Genomic DNA, 22989 nt, shown 5'->3' on the forward strand with positions numbered 1-22989 from the left:
AATGGGTTGGTAGGTTATATAATTCAGACAGAATTAGGAGATTTGGGTGTATTTTTTCTTCCCTGAATTGATTAAATCAGTGTATTTATAAACTGTAGGTGTGTTGTTGTTTTTTTTTTTTTCCTGTGAGGCATGAGTGAGGAAAAAGAAAAAAGAAAAAAGGAAGAAGAACAATCTCAAAGCCTATTTTGAAATTACATAACCATACATGACCGTACTGGGAGGAGGAGGGGGGAGGTGTTGAAATGCGGTGAGGCGCTGACTGGTGGCGCCACCTGCTGGACGGATCCGGCACTGCACCAAAGCTGCTCCATGTGAACCGGACTGAGCAAATGAATGGCGTTGCACAGGAGTTGTTGTGCAGTTCTAACTACAACAAGTTGTTTGTAGTGTGTGTGTGTGTGTGTGTGTGTGTGTGTGTGTGTATCTGCAGGCCGTGGCTGTTGCAGAAGCCTTACCCCAGCGGCAGCTTGCAGTAGTCGTGCAGACCCCGGCGGCCTGACAGTGCGTATTGTGCGGCGTGTTGCTCGCTGGTTGGTTCGCGGCCCTCCAACCCACCGCTGTGATGTGTTGCTCTCAGCTTCGACCAGCGAGCGTCATTACAACCGTGCAAACACTCGCAGAGCACAAATACAAGCAATGCATCACACTCAAGGTTCATAAACTAAACACTAATAAAGAAAAAAATTGAGATGTGGAGGTTTAAAAATATACCAAAAAAAAAAAAAAAAAAAAAAAAAAATAGCCTACACATGAGCATACATACAAGAAGCATAACTCCAAATAACCAAAATCAGGATTTATCTCCACAAATCCGCCTTGCAGTTTTGCTAGTACAGTCATGACTCATGCCAATAAAGCTTACTGAATTGAATTGAATTGGAGAGAGAGAAGGAGGGATAAACTTTTAAATCTCTGTTTGTCTGTCTGTCTCTCTTTCTCTGTGTCTGTCTGTCTGTCTCTGTCTGTCTCTCTCTGTCTATCTGTCTGTCTGTCTGTCTGTCTGTGTGTCTCTCTTTCTCTGTGTCTGTCTGTCTGTCTCTGTCTGTCTGTCTCTCTGTCTCTCCCTCTCTTTCTGTCTGTCTGTCTGTCTGTCTGTCTGTCTGCCTCTCAACACACAAATGATACATGAAAATAATACATAAAATAACAAAAGTGTATCTCTTTGGTATTAAATTAAGCTTTTTTTATTTATTTATTTATTTTTTGTCTCTGTGTTGTTGAGGCTCTACAGTTAAGCTTGACATTTTAAATCATGATTAGTAACAATGGATAATTCCTGCTTCCCTAGAGACAACAGGCCAATGTGCCTGATGAAAGCTCTCATTTCAAAGAAGCATTCTGAAGTAATTGACAAAATAAACAGTGAAGAAAAACATCAATAGCTTAGTTGATTATTATTATTATTATTATTATTATCTGTCTGTCTGTCTGTCTGTCTGCCTATCTGCTGCTTGCTTATCAAACAGACCTAACAATTCAGCTACCAATGAATGAGCAATAGTATGCATGTGTGGGGGGTAAAACATTTATTTTGCTCAAATTGAGTGGGGTACACAATTTAAAAAGACAACGGTGGGCCTGTTCAAAACTAATTTATACATTTTTTTTTTGTAATAATGTTATAATTATCATGACATTTTTTTATTATCAACCTTAATTTTTGTGCTGTGCGTAGTCTGCATATAGGGAGCGGCGGCCCTGATGGTCTCTCTCTGGTCATCTCAACTTGCACACACTACCACAAGTATCTTTGACACGGCTGAGTGGCGAGTAAGCCTGTGCATGTAAGCACTGTCCCATTAAGGAATATAATAAAAAGCTAGAATATAAGAACAGTCCATGGTTAACTAAAGGTTTAAGAAATGCCTGTAAAAAGAAAAATTTACTCTACAGGAACTTCATAAAGCAGAGAACAGAAGACGCAGAAGATAAGTATAAAAGATATACGAATAAGTTAACTAATATTATAAGATTAAGCAAAAAAAGAATATTATAAAAAGAAATTAGAGGATAATAAAAATTATATTAAGGGGATATGGACTCTACTAAACAACATTATTAGAGATGGTGCTAAACAAAACAATTTACCTAAATATTTTGTTATAAATGATATTGAAAATTATAATATGGATGAGGTGGCAAGCAGTTTTAATCAGTTTTTTGTAAATGTTGGTCCTGAGCTAGCAAAAAACATACCGAATCCAGGGCCAGATGGAGACTACATGGATAAACTAATAGAAAGAAATCCCCCCTCAATGTTTCTGAAAGCAGTTGAGGAAAATGAAATTATCAACATTGTAAATAAGTGTAAAAATAAAACGTATATGGACTGCAATGGCATTGATATGTCATTAGTTAAAAAGGTCATTGAGGGGGTATCGAAGCCACTAGTACACATCTGCAATTTGTCTTTTCAAACAGGTACATTTCCAAACCAGATGAAAACTGCTAAGGTCATTCCACTATACAAAGCTGGGAGCAAACATAACTTTACAAACTACAGACCTGGGTTTAGGGTTAACAGATCAACATCACAGGAAATAATGGAATCAATTGAGGAAATCACAGATGCAATAGACAAAAAAAAACATCCAATAGGAGTATTCATCGATCTCAAAAAAGCATTTGATACAATTAACCACAACATACTATTCAATAAATTGGAAAAATATGGGATAAGGGAACTGGCATTAGACTGGGTAAAGAGTTATTTGAAAGGATGGGGGGGGGGGGGGGGGGGGGGGGGAATAACTTCAAAATCCAGGTTGATAAGACTCTCATGTCGCTGTTTTATAGAGCTTACATTGAGTCTGTCTTGTCGTTCTCTATCATTTGTTCAATACAAGAATGCTATTGAAAAAATTGCCAAAATGGCTGGCAAGATTGCAGGCGTCCAATTCTCCAGCTTGAGCCACATCTTCAACAAACAAGTGATTAACAAAGCTAGGAGTATTCTTTCTGATGGCACCTATCCCCTAAATGCTGAACACCAGCTTATCCCCTCCTGAGTTCGCCTGAGCGCCCCTAAAGCCTCCAAAAACAGGTTTAAAAATTCATTTATTCCTGTCTCTATCCGGGCCCTAAATGCTACAAAAATATGTTGTTTAGCAGGTACAAGGGATAATGATCATGAATAATTATTGGTGATTATCATTGATTAATTGATATGGCATGGTGATGAGAGGCAGAGAAGTCTGTGTGCATATGTATGTATATGTGTGTGTATGTATGTATGTATGTATGTATGTGTGTGTATATGTGTGTATGTATATGTGTGTGTGTATATATATATATATATATATATATATATATGTGTGTGTGTGTTTATATATAAAAATATTTTTTTATTTAGACAAAGGGGTGAGGGTTAATAAGCTACGCTTCTTCTCACACCTTTTCGAATATGTTATTTATTTTCTGTATTTTATTAGTATTTTGCTTCCTCAATTTTCATTTCTATATTATGTTGAGCAAAGAATTTGTTTATTAGCAGTGTTGGGACCAATTACTCACAAAACTAATAAGTTACAATTACTAATTACTTCTGTAAAAAAGTAATTTTGATTACTACTCAATTACTGCTGCAGAAGAGTAATTCAGTTACTGGGGAAAGTAATTTTTATGATTACTTTTTTCTTTTCTTAAATCCTCTTATTAATGCACATATTTTTGCGTTGCTGTTGCAGTGTGGACATTGCTGTCAAATTTCATCTATCATTGTCTGTTGGCCACGTTACTTTGAAAAAGTCATACATTATAGTTTAAAGTAGTAATGTCAGTTAGTCAGGATGGGGAATTGAACCCGTGGTCTTCTGTACGACAGGCAGCGAAACTATCCGCTCTGCCATCGGAGAACACAGACGATTCTTGTAATTTGTGCTCAGTCATTCTCCATGCATGTTGATAAGTTACGAAAAACTGCAAAGTCCGACCGGTTTGAAAATTGACACACCGCTTTTTCTCCACAAGACACACATTTTTCGAATAGGATAGTAAAATAATAATAATAAGTATTAGTAGTAAGTAACGGCAAGTAACGGCGCATTTTATTGTCAGTAACGGTAACGGCGTTACAACGGGGGAAACAGTAATTTCTTTGATTACTCGTTACTGATAAAAGTAACGCCGTTAGTAACGCCGTTAGTAACGCCGTTACTTTGTAACGCCGTTACTCCCATCACTGTTTATTAGCAATCAGGAAGCCTTGTATTATTTGCACTATTTGCATATTCGGAATAAACACAAACAACCAAAAACAAAAAAAGTGGTGTCTAACTACAAATACCTGGGTACTTTGATTGACAACAACCTGAAGTTTGATGCCAACACTGACATGATTTGCAAGAAAGGCCAGCAGCGCCTTTTTTGCCTTAGGAAAATGGCAAAGTTCCAGGTTGATAAGACTCTCATGTCGCTGTTTTATAGAGCTTACATTGAGTCTGTCTTGTCGTTCTCTATCATTTGTTCAATACAAGAATGCTATTGAAAAAATTGCCAAAATGGCTGGCAAGATTGCAGGCGTCCAATTCTCCAGCTTGAGCCACATCTTCAACAAACAAGTGATTAACAAAGCTAGGAGTATTCTTTCTGATGGCACCTATCCCCTAAATGCTGAACACCAGCTTATCCCCTCCTGAGTTCGCCTGAGCGCCCCTAAAGCCTCCAAAAACAGGTTTAAAAATTCATTTATTCCTGTCTCTATCCGGGCCCTAAATGCTACGGGCCGGTAGAGTTGACTGATCTGCTCCTGCCACTAGGGCATGAAGGTCCCAACATGGTTTGTTGTCGAAGATGGTGGTGATGATGGTTGTCATGATGATGATGATGATGATGATGTTGGTGATTATGATAATGATGATGATGAAATGCTCAAGGTGATGATGATGATGACAATGATGTTGACATGGACGGTGAAGATGGCGATACGCGATGTGACAATGATGATGGTTTACAAATGACACTGTATTGCACTGTATTTTGTCATGTATAGTGTGTGTTTTTTATGTTTTTACTCTCCTGCTAATTGAATTGCCCAGTAATGGGACAAATAAATAGTTTGAACTTGATGTCAGTGTTTGTTTCTGACAAACTGGCAGCTAAACCACAACAGAAGAATAAGATGACAACAAAGTAAACGCAGGGTGGAGTGGCTCAGTGAAGGTGGAGCTGAAGGTGTGCAGGAGTCTCAGTCTGTCAGAAGAGACTCTGTAGAAGGACAGAGTCCCAGCAGAGCAGTCCAGATCCACTGCTACTCTGTCAGATCCACGGGGACGGACAGAGATGCTGGTGTGCTCACGGTTGTGTCTGGCAGTGTAGTTGTAATCAGAGCACGTCAGACTCCAGGACTGTTTATTGTCTCCAAGCTCAGAGTCATCACCACTTCTTCTGATTCCTCTGTAAGTCACTGCTATATGAACCTTTCCACTCCACTGGACCTCCCAGTAACATCGCCCAGTCAGACCTTCTCTACACAGAACCTGAGGGTACCAGGTAAATCTGTCTGGGTGATCAGGATATGACTGAAGCTTGATCTCCCTCGTCACCTTCCTGTTGTCCTCAGACAGAAGGAGCTCTCTGCTCGCTGTGTTTGGATCCAGTGTGAGATCACAGGCATCTGATGGGGAGAAGACACACAACACACCTCAGAAAGCATCATTCACTCACACTCTCTTATAAGGTTATTATAGTTTTACATTTTTCACACTCTTGGTTGGCCTCGAAGAAATTCTGGCAAACCGTCCGGCGCCTCAGGAGGGGGAAGCAGTACTCTGCCAAAACTGTTTACAGTGCAGGTGGGGACCTGCTGACGTCGACTGGGGATATTGTCGGGCGGTGGAAGGAATACTTCGAGGGCCTCCTCAACCCCATCGTCACGTCCTCCGTTAAGGAGGCAGAGGCTGAGGACCCAGAGGTAGACTCGTCCATCACCCAAGCTGAGGTCACTGAGGTGGTTTGTAAGCTCCTCAGTGGCAGGGCGGCGGGGGTGGATGAGATCCGCCCTGAGTATCTCAAGTCTCTGGATGTTGTGGGGCTGTCTTGGCTGACACGCCTCTGCAACATCGCGTGGCGGTTGGGGACAGTACCTCTGGAGTGGCAGACCGGGGTGGTGGTCCCTCTTTATAAGAAGGGGGACCGGAGGGTGTGTTCCAACTACAGGGGGATCACACTCCTCAGCCTACCTGGGAAAGTCTACTCCAGGGTGCTGGAGAGGAGGATTCGGCCGATAGTCGAACCTCGGATTCAGGAGGAACAATGCGGTTTTCGTCCCGGCCGCGGAACACTGGACCAGCTCTATACCCTCCGGAGGGTGCTCGAGGGTTCGTGGGAGTTTGCCCAACCAGTCTACATGTGTTTTGTGGATCTGGAGAAGGCATTCGACCGTGTCCCTCGTGGTGCCCTGTGGGGGGTGCTCCGGGAGTATGGGGTCCGAGGCCCTTTGCTAAGGGCTGTTTGTACCCTGTACGACCGGAGCAGGAGCTTGGTTCGCATTGCCGGCAATAAGTCGGACCTGTTCCCAGTGCATGTTGGACTCCGGCAGGGCTGCCCTTTATCACCGGTTCTGTTCATAATCTTTATGGACAGAATTTCTAGGCGCAGCCGTGGGCCGGAGGGAGTCCTGTTTGGGAGCCACAGGATTTCATCGCTGCTTTTTGCAGATGATGTTGTCCTGTTGGCCCCATCGATGCAGGACCTTCAGCAGGCACTGGGGCGGTTCGCAGCCGAGTGTGAAGCGGCGGGGATGAGAATCAGCACCTCCAAATCCGAGGCCATGGTTCTCGACCGGAAAAAGGTGGCATGCCCTCTCCAGGTTGGTGGAGAAGTCCTGCCTCAAGTGGAGGAGTTCAAGTATCTCGGGGTCTTGTTCACGAGTGAGGGAAGGATGGAGCGTGAGATTGACAGGCGGATCGGTGCAGCCTCCACAGTGATGCAGTCGGTGTACCGGTCCGTCGTGGTGAAGAAGGAGCTGAGCCGAAAGGTGAAGCTCTCGATTTACCAGTCAATCTACGTTCCTACCCTCACCTATGGTCATGAGCTCTGGGTAATGACCGAAAGGACAAGATCGCGGATACAAGCGGCTGAAATGAGTTTCCTTCGCAGGGTGGCCGGGCGCTCCCTTAGAGATAGGGTGAGGAGCTCAGTCACTCGGGAGGAGCTCGGAGTAGAGCCGCTGCTCCTCCGCATCGAGAGGAACCAGTTGAGGTGGCTCGGGCATCTGTTTCGGATGCCCCCTGGACGCCTCCCTGGGGAGGTGTTCCGGGCATGCCCCACCGGGAGGAGGCCCCGGGGAAGACCCAAGACACGCTGGAGGGACTATGTCTCTCGGCTGGCCTGGGAACGCCTTGGGGTTCCCCCCGAGGAGCTGGCGGAAGTGTCTGGGGAGAGGGAAGTCTGGGCGTCCCTGCTTAGACTGCTGCCCCCGCGACCCGGTCCCGGATAAGCGGTAGAAGATGGATGGATGGATGGATGGATTTTTCACACTCTTGGTTGAAAACACTGCACTAAAGTGCCCTCTTGCTGATCTCAATAAGAGGGACATCCCAATTGACAACAATGAGGTCATAGACATACAGATGCCGAAATCCGTCATTTTACACTTTGTCTTTTCAATTTCAGTTTGGCTTTAAATTCATTTTTGAAGAGGATTTGCTTGTTTAGTTTATTGTTTTTAATGCTTATTTTTTGTTTAGTTTGTAAGGCAGATTTCATATCCACCCAAAATACCAGAGAAAAACAAATACATATCAACAATTAAACAAATCAGACCCCTTTTCTCCTTCAGAGGAAAGGCCAGTGCGAGAGACGGGCCGCCCTGCATCAAAGGGCCTGAGGTGGGATTCAAACCCACGACTCAGCCTGGACAAGCTGGAGCTCTGCAGCACGTGAGCTACAAGGGCGCCCAGCTTTCTCTGTCCTGTCAACTGATTTTAGCTGCTTTTGGAAATACACACACACACACACACACACATACACACACATATAGTTTCAGCTCGCTCACATTTTCTCTAAAGCCTTGTTTGTATTTGTACTTTGTGTGTGTGTGTGTGTGTGTGTGTGTGTGTGTGTGTGTGTGTGTGCTCATACTGTCTCAGTACTCACCTCCTCTCAGGCTGCCAGCTGGAATCCAGTCTTTTATATGTTCCAGCCTGTAGGGATGAACACAAAACCATCATCCTCTTCATCGTCATCATCATCATCTGCAGGTCAACTTGAGCACATTATCCCAACACACTGATTGGCTGATCTCTCTATTGCCCCTTTTCCACCAAAAAGAACCTGGTGCTGGTTCGATGCTGGTGCTAGAGCCGGTGCTTAACTGGTTCCAACAAAGAACCGGTTTGCTTTTCCAACAGCCAAGCGGAGCCAAGTCAGAGCCAAGTCAGAGCCACGTCATGACGTCAGCGGGAAACGTGATGACGTGGGTGCGCGAGACCCTCGCCCGGAATCACAATAACTAACATGAATGAATGATACTTTTTAACTACTACTTATTAATCCTTTGCAGGAAATGACATCACGGCAGCTTCATCACTTCAACACACATAAAACTGCACACTCATACAATCCAGTGGCTGCAGCGTCTCTGTCTCTGTCTGCCCGTCCTGTCCTGAAGCCGATGAGACTGATCAGTGAGTCAGGGATGATGTTGGTGAGCCACGTCTCAGTCAAGCATATAATGCTGCTTTCCCCATACAGTTTGTGTCCATATAATGCTGCTTTCCCCATACAGTTTCTGGCCCCAGGTGTAGCAGGATCTGGATTTATTAGCCATGCAAATACTGCTTGTGTCTTTACAAGCCTACATCGCAATCCAGAGGCGAAAAACGCAGTTATTGCCGGCTACCCGTCGGATTCGTGGTGGGAACGAATGACAGCTATGTTTAGTTATAAAATGGGTGCTTCCCACTCTTAAATGTGATTGGCTGAGCTGCGTTCCATGCCGTTGTAAAATCAGTGTAACCCATGGCTTCTCGGGGCTTATTGTTTATGTTTATAGTGTTCGCAGTTCCTGTTTTGGTCTGTAGCCCCGCCCACCAATGACGTGGTGGGTCACATCATTGGTTCTTTCTATGGCTCCTGTTTAGCCCCTGCTCGGACTTGGTGCTTGCCTGGAACCAGTTTGGAACCAGTTTGGCCCGTGTTTGGGCGGTGGAAAAACAAAGACTGGTGCTCAGTCAGGCACCGGCTCCGAACCAGCCCTGGAACCTCTTTGGTGGAAAAGGGGTAAGTGTCTTTCTGTCCAGTCCTGAGGCCACTGAGCACTTTGGATATTTCCCAGGAAATGCTGCCTGCACTGACTGTGTCCAGCACAAGAACCAAGCAACCAAGCTGCTCCGCCTGGACTGACTCCACCCCTCTGCTGACCTGAGAGGACTGACTCCACCCCTCTACTGACCTCAGAGGACTGACTCTACCCCTCTGCTGACCTCAGAGGACTGACTCCACCCCTCTAGGACTGACTCCACCCCTCTACTGACCTGAGAGGACTGACTCCACCCCTCTACTGACCTGAGCAGACTGACTCCACCCCTCTGCTGACCTCAGAGGACTGACTCCACCCCTCTACTGACCTCAGAGGACTGACTCCGCCCCTTTACTGACCTCAGAGGACTGACTCCACCCCTCTACTGACCTGAGAGTCTTCAGGCTGCAGTGTGGACTCTCCACCAGAGCAGACAGCAGCTCCACTTCTGAATCCTCCAAACAGTTCCCACTCAGGTCCAGCTCTGTCAGATGGAGGTTGGACTTCAGAGCTGAGGCCAGAGAAGCACAGCTGCTCTCTGTGAAGCTGCAGTACTTCAGTCTGAATGAAGAATGAAAAATACAACTATAAGACAAGAGGAGTGCAGATCTGTGTCAGGCCTCCCTCACAGAGCTGCGTCTGATTGGCTGCTTGTCACTGAAGAGCAGCAGCCTGACAGCTGAAGCTCAAACCACTTCCTGTCTTTTAGGGATGGAATGAGTCTTGTGCTGTATCTGCATGCAAGCATGGGCTCAATATTTTCCTCCAATCAGGGCGCTGCATAACAGAGGTGATTAAAGGTGCTTCAAACTTCCTGTCAGTCATTCCATTTCCATAATTCCAGATTTGAAGCATCACTCCTCAGTGAACTGGCTCCCTGTGCTCTGAGCTTTTTCTACTTCAGTATCTAGTTATTATTATGGATTTGCCATGTTTTCTAGCAGCCTGCTCACACTGATACAGCTATTCATTTTGTAAGAAAGTGAAAATACTAAACAATAATAGGCGAATTATTCCTAAAGCCTCACCTTTTCCCCGGTGCATTTCTGCATTCATTTACAACAATAGTGTGTGATACGTGAAAGTGGTGTATAAAATTAACAAGCAATTAATGAAAGCACATCTTATCCGGGAGGCCATTCGGCCCGGCAACATTTGATTTCAAATCAAATAAAAGATGCAAGGACACAGAATTCACGTATTCACCAATGCATTTAATTAAGCGTGTGTGCGCCTCTCCGACCCCACAGCATTGACAGCTCCACACACACTCTCCCGCTCACTCCTCCTGCGTTTCATGTTTCGTGCCAAACAGGACATTTTTGCACACTTCTACTTCAGTGAGGAGCGTCTCTAATTCACTTTCTGTGAAATTTCTCTTTTTTCCGTCTTATTCATGTTGAGGTTGTAGTTTTCTGATCATGCAGAGGGCTATCTCAGGTGCTGGGCTCATTTAAATATGATTTGGATATTCAAATGGGGGCGTGGACAGGGAGGAGTCAGGTACTCCAACATGTGCGCTCAATTCCACATTGATTCATATGTTCAAAGGAAATGTGCTTGGATTCATGTGTACACACAGATTCATACATCGGGATGTTTTTGTGCATAGCCTACAACGTTTTCTGGATTTAAGCGTCCACCATTTTTCAGTAGGAAATCCACACAAGTCTTTGTACACAAGGCCACAGCTCTTTTTGATATAAGTCATATGCCTCTTGACAGAAACCGTGTTTCAAACACACAAAAACACTCCAATCTAAATTAGGAATAAGGTTTCTCTCTCTCTCTCTCTCTCTCTCTCTCTCTCTCTCTCTCTCTCTCTCTCTCTCTCTCTCTCTCTCTCTCTCTCTCTCTCTCTCTCTCTCTCTCTCTCTCTCTCTCTCTCTCTCTCTCTCTCTCTCTCTCTCTCTCCTGACACATGAGACGGTTGTTAGTTACTTGTCAAACCTCATAAAGCACGCATGCATCCATGGTACAGAACCTGACCAACCATCCCCACAAAAACTAAAATAACCAGCAGCCCCGACTTTAAAAAAGCACAACATGTTCTTCACAGCAATATCAGCCTTATAGACATATTGGGCCCTATCTTGCGCCAGACTCCCTAAACCCGCTATTTGATGGATTGGATTTAGGATTTAGGAAGAGGCGTTCCCCCGTAAAAGTTGCTATCTTGTGCACCTCCCACTATCCGCAAAACACCTGCGCTACCCGCTATATTATGCATAGGTGTGTTTTGGGCGTTACGCCAGTTAAACCAATCAGTGTGCCAGGTGCCATTGCCTTTAAGGGCAGGCTGCGCTATCCTAAATCCTAAATCCTAAACCCACAATGGAGAGAGGGAGGTAGATTTTCTCAGGGCTTCTACTGAGGCTAAAGCAAGTTGGCTTTATATACATATTATATATTATATTATAGGCGAGTTAATTCGGGAGGTGGAGCCACATGTGTCCAAGTGGACGTGTCACAAGGTTGTACTGATTGAGTAAAATCCCCGGGTCACACCACACACACACACGAGGCAGAGGTGGAACTATGTGTAAACTAATTTATTGACAAGGTAGATTGGGCAAATAAAATATTAAAAATAAAAATATAGCACAGCTGCTGGCTTATGATAAAACAATAAAACGTGCTGGCGATAGTGTCCAATTAAAACAGTCTTTCCTCTAAACAGTCTATATGAGTAATATACTCAGTCCATTCCGGCGGCGTCCCGGTATCAGTCCGACCGTGTGCGTGGCGAGGCTCCGTCGGGGCGGTGGTCAGGACCACCCGCTATCCGCTATCCCTAAAGTGTGTGCGCAAGATAGCAACTGTAGGGAAAGCGCATGAAACACGCCCACGGACACACCTCCAGGCGCAAATGACGGAGTCGGCATAAGGATAGCGGGTAGCGCAAGATACCGTTTAGGGATAGAGGAAGCTCCTAAATCCACAATTTGCGGGTAGCGGGTAGTGGCAGCGGATAGCGGGTGGCACAAGATAGGGCCCTTAGTGCTACTATATGATTCAAACAATATCCATATATTTATGTCATCATTAAAAAGTGCAGTCTGACCTGAGAGTCTCCAGTCTGCAGTTTGGACTCTCCAGTCCAGCAGACAGCAGCTTCACTCCTGAATCCTGCAGCGGGTTCTCACTCAGGTCCAGCTCTGTCAGATGGGGGTTGGACTTCAGAGCCGAGGCCAGAGAAGCACAGCTGCTCTCTGACAACCTGCAGCCACTCAATCTGAATAAAGAACAAAATATGGAGCTATAATTTCCAGTGTTTTGGATATTTATCAGTCATAGGTTTTTCAAAATATCCAAAAAGGCAGGGCAAACCAATGAAATAGTTATAACAATTATATTAATAATAATAATGATAATACTAATTTATATTTATATTACACCTTTAAAGCAAAGTTTCAAGGTGCTTTACAAAGCCATCAGAGTAAATGAAAAGATAAGGATAACACATGAAATGAAAAGACATCAAGATATAAAAAACACAAATAAACAGACAAGGAAAGCAAGAAATGATAAAAGGTCCAAAATAATTCAAATTCAGTGCTAAATACGGTAGAGGTGAAAACAGCCATAGGTCCGTCCATAAATAACAAATGAACGGCTCAGTGAAAAGTCCTCAGATGCCTTCAGTCGACCATCTTCTCAGAGTAAAACTGGAGAACAAGAACTTCTGCATCACATGACACCAGCACCCAGTCTCTGGACCAATCAGAACCAAAGTTATTAGCATTTCAACAGACTGACCAGGTGGTGGCAGTAGAGGTGGGCCCATCAATATATTGATATCATATGGATACTGTGATATGAGATCAGATATCATGTGGGATTTGGGATATGGTAATATCTTATGGCATCAGTGTTGTCCTCTCCTGCTTTTAAAGGCTGCATTACAGTAAAGGGATGCAGTTTTCTCAACTTATTAGACGCTCCTCGCTGCTCTGTTATTGGCCTCAGCCTGCTCGCTCATCATATCCATATTACTAATGACTGTTAAGCACTAATTTACACTTTCATGAAAGCAGCAACCAGTCATCCTAACAATATCTTCACAATATGGATATCACGGTATTCAGTCAAAAACATGGTGACAGTCCACTGTGTTCATGTGGCTCAGTCTGAGGGACTAGAGACAGAAAATATCCTGAAATATACAAAATGTTCATTTGGTGTGGTCGTCTGTCAGCCTGCAGAGTTTAAACAAAGTTTTGCATGGGAAGTAGGTGAGCTGTGAAAAAGTGTGTGAAGATGATCAAAATAATAATCAATGAAAAACAAGAGGTCCTAAAGGTTTAGTTGAGGTTCAGAACAGTTACAAGACAACAGTGACCATGAGGGAATGTGATCAGGATGGTAAAAGTTGGACATATCAACTCCATCCCATCATGCCTAATCTGTGAAAGATACCAGAATGCACTGATATGCCCACATGGGATTTTTGTCCCTGATGATTCATCAGAGAAAATATTGGAATCCTTTGTGAATCCATAGTTGGATCAAGACCTCGATGACGGTGTCCTCTATACGTTCTGTGGAATTACCACAATAAATATCAGATTCCCACAGATGGAGGCCATTTGGACCCCTGCATGTTGAAATAATGTACAATATCATCACTGAAGTTCACAGTTTTCCATTTCAACACACAAGGATTGTGTGAAAATACAGTTTGACAACAATTTGAGATGTAAGCCTGTAAAACTCCTGTTCAGCTAACAGAATATTACATGTTCACACATCATTAAAAAGTGCAGTCTGACCTGAGAGTCTTCAGTCTGCAGTTTGGACTCTCCAGTCCAGCAGACAGCAGCTTCACTCCTGAATCCTGCAGCTGGTTCTCACTCAGGTCCAGCTCTGTCAGATGGGGGTTGGACTTCAGAGCCGACGCCAGAGAAGCACAGCAGCTCTCTGACAACCTGCAGCCACTCAATCTGAATAAAGAATAAAATATGTAGCTATAATATCCAGTGTTTTGGATATTTATCAGTCAGAGATTTTTCAAAATATTCAAAAAGGCAAGACAAACCAATTAGTTATTATAACAACTGCATGAATAATAATAATGATAATACTAATTCATATTTATATTACGCCTTTAAAGCAAAGTTCCAAAATGCTTTACAAAAGTAAATGAGTAAATGAAAAGATAAGGATAACACCTGAAATGAAAAGACATCAAAATATTTGTAACACAAATATGATTTTGGACCTTTTATCATTTCTTGCTTTCATTGTAACAGACAATGAAAGCAAGAAATGATAAAATAATTCAAATTCAGTGCTGAATACGGTAGATGTGAAAACAGCCATAGGTACGTCCATAAATAACAAATGAATGGCTCAGTGAAAAGTCCTCAGGTGCCTGCAGTCTACCATCTTCTCAGAGTAAAACTGGAGAACAAGAACTTCTGCATCACATGACACCAGAAACCAGTCTCTGGACCAATCAGGGCCAAAGTTATGAGCATTTCAACAGACTGACCAGAGGGGTGTACTACGAAGCAGGTTTAGTGGGTTAGCGAGGTATGTTGAGTCTAAAGCCAGGCTTTCCTGTATCACGAAGGTGGCTCTCTTTTAACCCGGCTAGATCACCATGGTAACTTATGCTTAACTCATAACCTGGTCGGGACCAGGTTATGAGCTAAGTTTAACCCCGTCCGGCTATAAAATTACGGAGACAAAGAGGATTTAGGGATCGCGCGGATCCGCTGGCATTTCCTGACGATATTCTCCATGAGCAGTATAGATTTTCATCTGAGGGAATACGCTAAATTTGCATTTGCACAATGCAGGTATACTATTAGTGGTGCACAGACTTCACGTTTGTTATAAATATTCCGTTGTATCATAGACTTTGTTATAGTAGCCTACTTTTTTTTTTTTTTTTTTTTTTTTTTTTAAAGGAAACCCTTTATATTATAACGGTGACTGTCACGGCATCCGAAGGTGATGATTGGGCGGGAGCAGCCCGTGGTGATTCAAACGCACTCCAAACACCACTTATTCCGATTTAGAAAAAAAGATTTAACAAAAAAGGAGCAAACAAACATCAACAGAAATGGCTCCATAATTCTAGTTAAACTTCAAATGTAACGAACAGTTATCTGAAACTACTGACGAGTAGCTCTAAGCAGAGTCAATAGAGGTCAAAATTGTCATGTAACCATGGTAACCACCGCCTGCTCCGTCCGACACTCACCCACACACACCTTCAGTCACCTGACTTAACCTCAGGCTTTACAACACTCCCATAAAGCTAGTGAAGTTACATATTTCTAAACTAAAATTCATAATAGCCTACTGAATGGATATATAGAATATAATGAGTCAGTGTTGACATAGCGTACGCATTCACTTGGTCAGCAATTTTCTGCCTGCACTCCTCTCTCGCCTTATTTGCGGCCACAGTGTTGTTCTTAGCGTTAATTTTATTTTTTAAATTTCCATAGCTTTCCATGAGGACAAGCTGCTCCTCTTGTGTGAAATATGCAGCCCGTGCACGGTCCATTTTTCGCGGAAGTAGAATCATATGACGCCAAAACGCCCCCTTTTCTGTGAACGCGCAGAGAGCACAAAGCTGACAGCCGGACTGAACAAACCTTGATGATAACCACCGTCGTGATACCACTTAACTTTGACTGGAGCTTTAGGTTTTGTTGAGCCTGATAGTGAACACAAAGCCTGGCTATGTTGAGCCTCCTTCGTAGTACAGCCCTCTGGTGATGGCAGCAGAGGTGGGCCCATCAATATATTGATATAATGTGGATACTGGTGCAGTGGTTAGCACTGTCGCCTCACAGTGAGAAGGTCCTGGGTTCGATTCCCACCCAAGGTCCTTTCTGTGTGGAGTTTGCATGTTCTGCGTGGGTTTCCTCCGGGCACTCCGGTTTCCTCCCACCGTCCAAAGACATGCAGGTCAGGTGAATTGGAGAAGCTAAATTGCCCCTAGGTGTGACTGTGTGTGTGAATGTCAGTGTTTGTCTGTCTGCCCTGCGATGGACTGGCGACCTGTCCAGGGTATTTCACTGCCTTCGCCCTATGTGCGCTGGGATAGGCTCCAGCACCCCCCCGCGACCCTAGTGAGGATAAGCGGTTTAGAAGATGAATGAATGTGGATACTGTGATATGAGATCAGATATCATGTGGGATTTGGGATATGGTAATATCTTTTGGCATCAGTGTTGTCCTCTCCTGCTTTTAAAGGCTGCATTACAGTAAAGGGATGCAGTTTTCTCAACTTATTAGACGCTCCTCGCTGCTCTGTTATTGGCCTCAGCCTGCTCGCTCATTCATTCATCTTCTTAACCGCTTATCCTCACTAGGGTCACGGGGGGGTGCTGGAGCCTATCCCAGCGCTCATAGGGCGAAGGCAGTGAAACACCCTGGACAGGTCGCCAGTCCATCACAGGGCAGACAGACAAACACTGACATTCACACACACAGTCATACCTAGGGGCAATTTAGCTTCTCCAATTCACCTGACCTGCATGTCTTTGGACGGTGGGAGGAAACCGGAGTGCCCGGAGAAAACCCACGCAGACACGGGGAGAACATGCAAACTCCACACAGAAAGGACCTTGGGTGGGAATCAAACCCAGGACCTTCTTATTGTGAGGCGACAGTGCTAACCACTGCACCACCGTGCCGCCCCCTGCTCGCTCATCATATCCATATTACTAATGACCAGTGTTGGGACCAATTACTCACAAAACTAATAAGTTACAATTACTAATTACTTCTGTAAAAAAGTATTTTTGATTACTACTCAATTACTGCTGCAGAAGAGTAATTCAATTACTGGGGAAAGTAATTTTTATGATTACTTTTTTCTTTTCTTAAATCCTCTTATTAATGCACATATTTTTGCGTTGCTGTTGCAGTGTGGACATTGCTGTCAAATTTCATCTATCATTGTCAGTGTTGGCCACGTTACTTTGAAAAAGTAAGTTTAAAGCAGTGAGTCAGTTAGTCAGGATGGGGAATTGAACCCGTGGTCTTCTGTACGACAGGCGGCAAAACTATCCGCTCTGCCGTTGGAGAACACAGATGATTCTTGTAATTTGTGCTCAGTCATTCTCCATGCATGTTGATAAGTTACGAAAAACTGCAAAGTCCGACCGGTTTGAAAATTGACACACCACTTTTTCTCCACAAGACACACATTTTTCGAACAGGATAGTAAAATAATAATAATAAGTATTAGTAGTAAGTAACGGCAAGTAACGGCGCATTTTATTGTCAGTAACGGTAACGGCGTTACAACGGGGGAAACAGTAATTTCTTTGATTACTCGTTACTGATAAAAGTAACGCCGTTAGTAACGCCGTTACTTTGTAACGCCGTTACTCCCATCACTGCTAATGACTGTTTGTCAGGTGGGTTGTTTCTCAGTCACAGGTGTGTTAATTGAAGACAGGAGCTCACACAGGTGTATTAAGTCTCCTGCGCTCCTTCACTCTCTGCTCTTCAGGTGAGGAGGATCTCTCTTTGTTCCTGAGTGCGTCTGAGTGAGCAGTTCATTCCAGATTATTTGTTACAAGTCATGTTTATTTCTCCCTTGTTGCCTGAGCAGTAACATCACTGTTCACTAGACCAGACTGATAGTCAGACTACCAGTCTGGTCTACTGAACAGTGTGAACTGATGAAGCCACTTGGATAAGGGGCAAAACCTCTTCTAGACATATAATTAAGTCCAGCTGACCTTCAGATACAGAAGAAACCAAGCAGTAGAAACCTGATGCTCAACTTCAATTACACAGCAAAAACTTGCTTCTGATTTTGAAGTATTGTAGGGGTGAGCTGCTATGGGCATCACCATCATGTTGCCTCCTTTTTACCCTGCACAGCCTGAGGTATATTTTTTCTGACAGAATCAATCCATTATCCTGAATATTTAGAGAACTACATATCTTTATTGTATTTCTGACGGTGTCAGGTAAGGAAACAGCTCTACACTCTTTGTATAATGTTGATTTGACATCAGGACTAACCGAGCCTTCCTGCAGTTCCTCACAGCTGGGATCAGTCTCCGTCGTCCATCATCTGTTGTGTTGTACGCCTTCAGGTCCAACTCATTCAGAACCTTCTCTGACATCTGCAGCATGTAGGCCAGAGCTGAGCAGTGGATCGCAGAGAGTTTCTTCTCTGATCTGTTCCCTGACTTCAGGAACTTTTGGATGTCCTGATGTACTGAGAGGTCGTTCATCTCCATCAAACAGTGGAAGATGTTGATGCTTCTGTCAGGAGAGACACTGTCAATATTCATCTCCTTCAGATTTTTGATGACTCTCTGGATGTCTTCTGCTCTGCTCTCTGTCCAACCCAGCAGGCCTCCTGAGAGCTTCTGGTTGGACCCCAGCAAGTCTCCTGAGAACCACCAGTTGGACCCCAGCAGGTCTCCTGAGAGCCAGTGGTTGGACTCCAGCAGGCCTCCTGAGAGCCACTGGTTGGACTCCAGCAGGCCTCCTGAGAGCCTCTGGTTGGACCCCAGCAGGTCTTCTAAGAGCCTCTGGTTGGACCCCAGCAGGTCTCCTGAGAGCCTCTGGTTGGACCCCAGCAGGCGTCTTGAGAGCCTCTGGTTGGACCTCAGCAGGTCTCCTGAGAGCCTCTGGTTGGACCCCAGCAGGCGTCTTGAGAGCCTCTGGTTGGACTCCAGTGAGAGGCCATGAAGGAAACGGACAAAGAGGTCCAGGTGACCATTTTCGCTCTGCAGGGATTTAGACATGACTGTCTTCAGGAAGATATCCAACGATGGCTTTCTGTCATCACATTCACCCCTCATGACTCTGGCCAGTACCTTTATGTTCCTCTTGGTGTAGCAGTGGAAGATGTAGACTGCAGCGAGAAACTCCTGAATGCTCAGATGAACAAAGCAGTAGACTTTTCTCTGGAAGAGCACACACTCGGTTTTGAAGATCTCTGTGCACACTCCTGAGTACACCGAGGCCTCTCTGACATCAAGACCACACTCCTCCAGGTCTTCTTGGTAGAACATCACGTTGCCTTTCTCCAGATGTTCAAACGCCAGCCTGCCCAGCTTCAGAAGAACTTCCCTGTCAGTCTTCATCAGCTCCTGCTGACTCCTGTCATGTCTGTCATCGTACTTGTGCTTCTTCCTCTGTGTCTGAACCAGCAGGAAGCGTGAGTACATGTCAGTCAGGCTCTTGGGCAGCTCTCCTCTCTGGTCTGTAGTCAACATGTGCTCCAGGACTGTAGCAGTGATCCAGCAGAAGACTGGGATGTGGCACATGATGTGGAGGCTCCTGGACGCCTTGATGTGTGAGATGATTCTGCTGCAAAGCTTCTCATCACCGGATCTCCTCCTGAAGTACTCCTCCTTCTGGAGGTCAGTGAACCCTCGGACTTCTGTTATCCTGTCGACACATGTAGGAGGGATCTGATTGGCTGCCGCTGGTCTGGAAGTTATCCAGAGGAGAGCCGAGGGAAGCAGATTCCCCTTGATGAGGTTTGTCAACAGCACGTCTACTGATGATGTCTGTGTGACATCAGACACGACCTCATTGTTCAGGAAATCCAATAAAAACCTGCTTTCATCCAGGCCGTCAAAGATGAACACGACTTTACAGACGGCGAGCTTCTCTGCTGTGACCGTCTGTAATGTTGGATGGAAAACACGGAGCAGCTGGAGAAGACTGTAGCGCTCATCTTTGATCAAGTTCAGCTCCCGGAACGAAAGCAGAACCACAAGACTGACATGTTGGTTTTCCAAGCCCTCTGCCCAGTCCAGAGTGAACTTCTGCACTGAGAAGGTTTTTCCAATGCCAGCAACGCCCTGCGTCACAACTACTCTGATGTGTGTGTCTTGGCCAGGTAAGGGTTTAAAGATGTCCTGGCACTTGATTGGAGTGTCATGGAGGGTCTCCATCTTGGATGTTGCCTCCAGCTGCCACACCTCATGTTGGGTATTAACCTCTTCCCTCCGTCCCTGTGTGATGTAGAGGTCAGTGTAGATCCTGTTGAGGGGGGTTCCAGTTCCTGCTACAGCAGTTCCCTCTGTCACAAATTCACATCTCCTCCTCAGACTGATCTTATGCTCGTCTAAAACCTTCTGCAGACCGCCGTCCACTGGGCTGGTTTGACTGGGTGTCTGCAGTCCAGGTCTTGTTCTGGATCTTTTTCCACACTGGGGACAGGCAGGATCTCCTGATGGATCAGACTGGTCCCAGTGTGAGGTGATGCACCGTCTGCAGAACCAGTGTCCACAGCTGGTGGAGACTGGATCCCTCAGGAGCTCCTGACACAAAGCACAGCAGGACAGCTGCTCCTTCTCATCACCTCGACTCCTCTTCCCGTCCCTGTGGAGATGAAAGCAGTTTGTTTATGTTTAGACAACACTACGTTTTAAATGAAATCTTGATTAAATCTTTTTTTGATTTGTTATTGTCAATCCGTAAAAGAAAAGTTGACCAACAACAAAAGCAAAAAATCTCCACAATACAGCGTGAGGAGGAAACTCACTGACGCAAGCTTTCAACAAGCAAAAGAGGACGACACCCCCTTGACTTAACCCTGAGATTAGTCACCATGGTTACAACTCCAGTGAAGACCCCATAACAAATGTCTGAATACACTCCACATCCAGGTGGGTTTTCCTGCTGGTTTCCAGTGCTCCTGTCTGGTTCCAGGACCAGAAGTCAGGTATTACAACACTCAGGCTGGACAATGTGCTTATCTCCTGATCGATACTATCATGACACCGGGGAGCTGATCACTACATATTGCGTTTCTTAACTATCCTCTTATCCTCGTTGTGTAAACATGTCAGAAACTGTCCCTTCCTGTCAGTCCAGCTGGAGAAGCAGAGCTCCTCTGAACGGCCTCGCTCTCTAGTTTGTGTCTGTAAAGTTTGATGAGGCTGTGATTCTCCTAGAGGTCACTAGAGGTCATTTTCTCCAGCGACGTCCAGTTGGACAAAAGTCTCTGCTTGCAGTGAAATGGCTGCTATGGGGGCCAACATCATCACACAGGAATCAAATGTGGCTCATTGAATCCACAAGAGTCTCAGCTTTCCAGTCAAAGCCAACTGATGCAGCTCCAAGACTGTTTAGGCCCCAGTCTGCACACACACACCATTTTACAACAGGCCACAAGAACACATGTGGACTGCAGGCTTTGGGGCCCAAACTGCATGGGATTAGCAGAAGGTGGGCGTGTCTGCAGAGGGGAGAGAACCCATTTTCATTCACACAGCTGGAGGTCAGAGGTTAAAAAAAAAGCTGAAATTTAGCCAAAGTTAGAAACAATATTTCTTTCCAGAGAGTTCTCAGGTTCTGTAAATGCATTGTGAAAATAATACAGCAATGTGTTGAACCTTGTGTTTTTTACCTTGAAACTTGAGGTTGAAATTAAAATGTACTTGAATAATTAAGTATTTTTAAAAGAGATTACTTTAACTAAAGTCATGGGCTTATGGACTTTGGCCACCACTTCCATGCTGACGTGTGTGTGTGTGTGTGTGTGTGTGTGTGTGTGTGTGTGTGTGTGTGATGTGAGCCATGGTGCATCACATGCACATCAGTCTGAGCAGCACAGGATCAGATTTATCTGTCAGTCAATGTGAATCTAAACTTCAGACTCAGGTGTGTGAAGAACTTGTGAGTGCAGGTACAAGTGGAAATGTTCTCAGGTGTTTTGGTGCAAAACATCAAACAGCATCACAGTTTGTGGAAAACAGCACAGACCCAGATGTGTTTTGGTTGAACAGCTGGATTGCAGTTTGCAGTCTCTTTTCTTGATCTCCTCACTGCTTGCTCTGCTATATAATCTCATGTCATCATATTCCATCAGGCTCACAGTCTGACAGCTGTCTTACTTTGTGTCTGAAGGTCCAGGTTCAGCACTGAAGTTTAGAGGTTCATGTTTAGACCGGTCACTCTTCATGGACAGACAGCTGGACACTGCTGACTCTGCTCTGTGGCAGGAACTTCTGGAAACACAAATGTTTGAAACATGTTATTAGTTCTTGTAAATCAGGGCTCCAGACTAACTTTTCCACTGGCAGCACTGGTGCTCCCAGCTTTCCCAGTCGCTCCCAGCAGCTCAGGATTTGGTCGCAGCCTTTTTTTGTGAGGGGGGGTCCAGCTAAAAGAGCGGATGTGGCTCATGATCTGAAGCATCAGTTTTGGGGTCACGTCTACTTTCTCCATGCGCCACAAACAGATTTGACAAGAGATCAGTGAACACACACTGCACTCTAACAGCTGTCTTACTTTGTATCTGAAGGTCCAGGTCCAGCTCTGAAGTTTAGAGGTTCATGTTTAGACCGGTCACTCTTCATGGACAGACAGCTGGACACTGCAGACTCTGCTCTGTGGCAGGAACCTCTGGAAACACAAATGTTTGAAACATGTTATTAGTTCCTGTAAATCAGGACTCCAGACTAACTTTTCCACTGGCAGCACTGGTGCTCCCAGCTTTCCCAGTCGCTCACAGCAGCTCATGATTTGGTCGCAGCCTTTTTTTGTGAGGGGGGGTCCAGCTAAAAGAGCGGATGTGGCTCATGATCTGAAGCATCAGTTTTGGGGTCACGTCTACTTTCTCCATGCGCCACAAACAGATTTGACAAGAGATCAGTGAACACACACTGCACTCTAACAGCTGTCTTACTTTGTATCTGAAGGTCCAGGTTCAGCACTGAAGTTTAGAGGTTCATGTTTAGACCGGTCGCTCTTCATGGACAGACAGCTGGACACTGCAGACTCTGCTCTGCCCT

The 22989-nt window shown here is 44.9% G+C and overlaps 1 protein-coding gene across 1 annotated transcript; it reads right to left on the reverse strand.

Moving 5' to 3' along the window:
* Positions 1-454: 454 nt before the first annotated feature.
* LOC115362248 (NLR family CARD domain-containing protein 3-like) lies at positions 455-22989 on the reverse strand. The gene is made up of 10 exons (XM_030056103.1): positions 22884-22989; positions 22487-22600; positions 22090-22203; positions 20481-20560; positions 18885-20417; positions 18248-18587; positions 14017-14187; positions 12309-12479; positions 9670-9805; positions 455-616 (listed from the first exon to the last, which is right to left on the reverse strand). The coding sequence occupies exons 1-10, from the start codon at positions 22949-22951 to the stop codon at positions 455-457; spliced, it is 2889 nt and encodes a 962-aa protein (XP_029911963.1). The 5' UTR covers positions 22952-22989.

The sequence above is a fragment of the Myripristis murdjan genome, chromosome 7 (assembly GCF_902150065.1).
Source record: "Myripristis murdjan chromosome 7, fMyrMur1.1, whole genome shotgun sequence".
NCBI classification, from domain to species: Eukaryota; Metazoa; Chordata; class Actinopteri; order Holocentriformes; family Holocentridae; genus Myripristis; species Myripristis murdjan.

What these genes read in the sequence shown, in the direction of transcription:
- LOC115362248 (XM_030056103.1), bottom strand. Translation starts at nt 22,951, where the DNA reads ATGAAGAGCGACCGGTCTAAACATGAACCTCTAAACTTCAGTGCTGAA. An exon ending in TGCAGACTGAAGACTCTCAG is followed by an intron (nt 12,480 to 14,016) that starts GTCAGACTGCAC and finishes TTCTTTATTCAG; the next exon opens with ATTGAGTGGCTGCAGGTTGT. An exon ending in TGGAGCTGCTGTCTGCTCTG is followed by an intron (nt 617 to 9,669) that starts GTGGAGAGTCCA and finishes GTGCTCTGCGAG; the next exon opens with TGTTTGCACGGTTGTAATGA.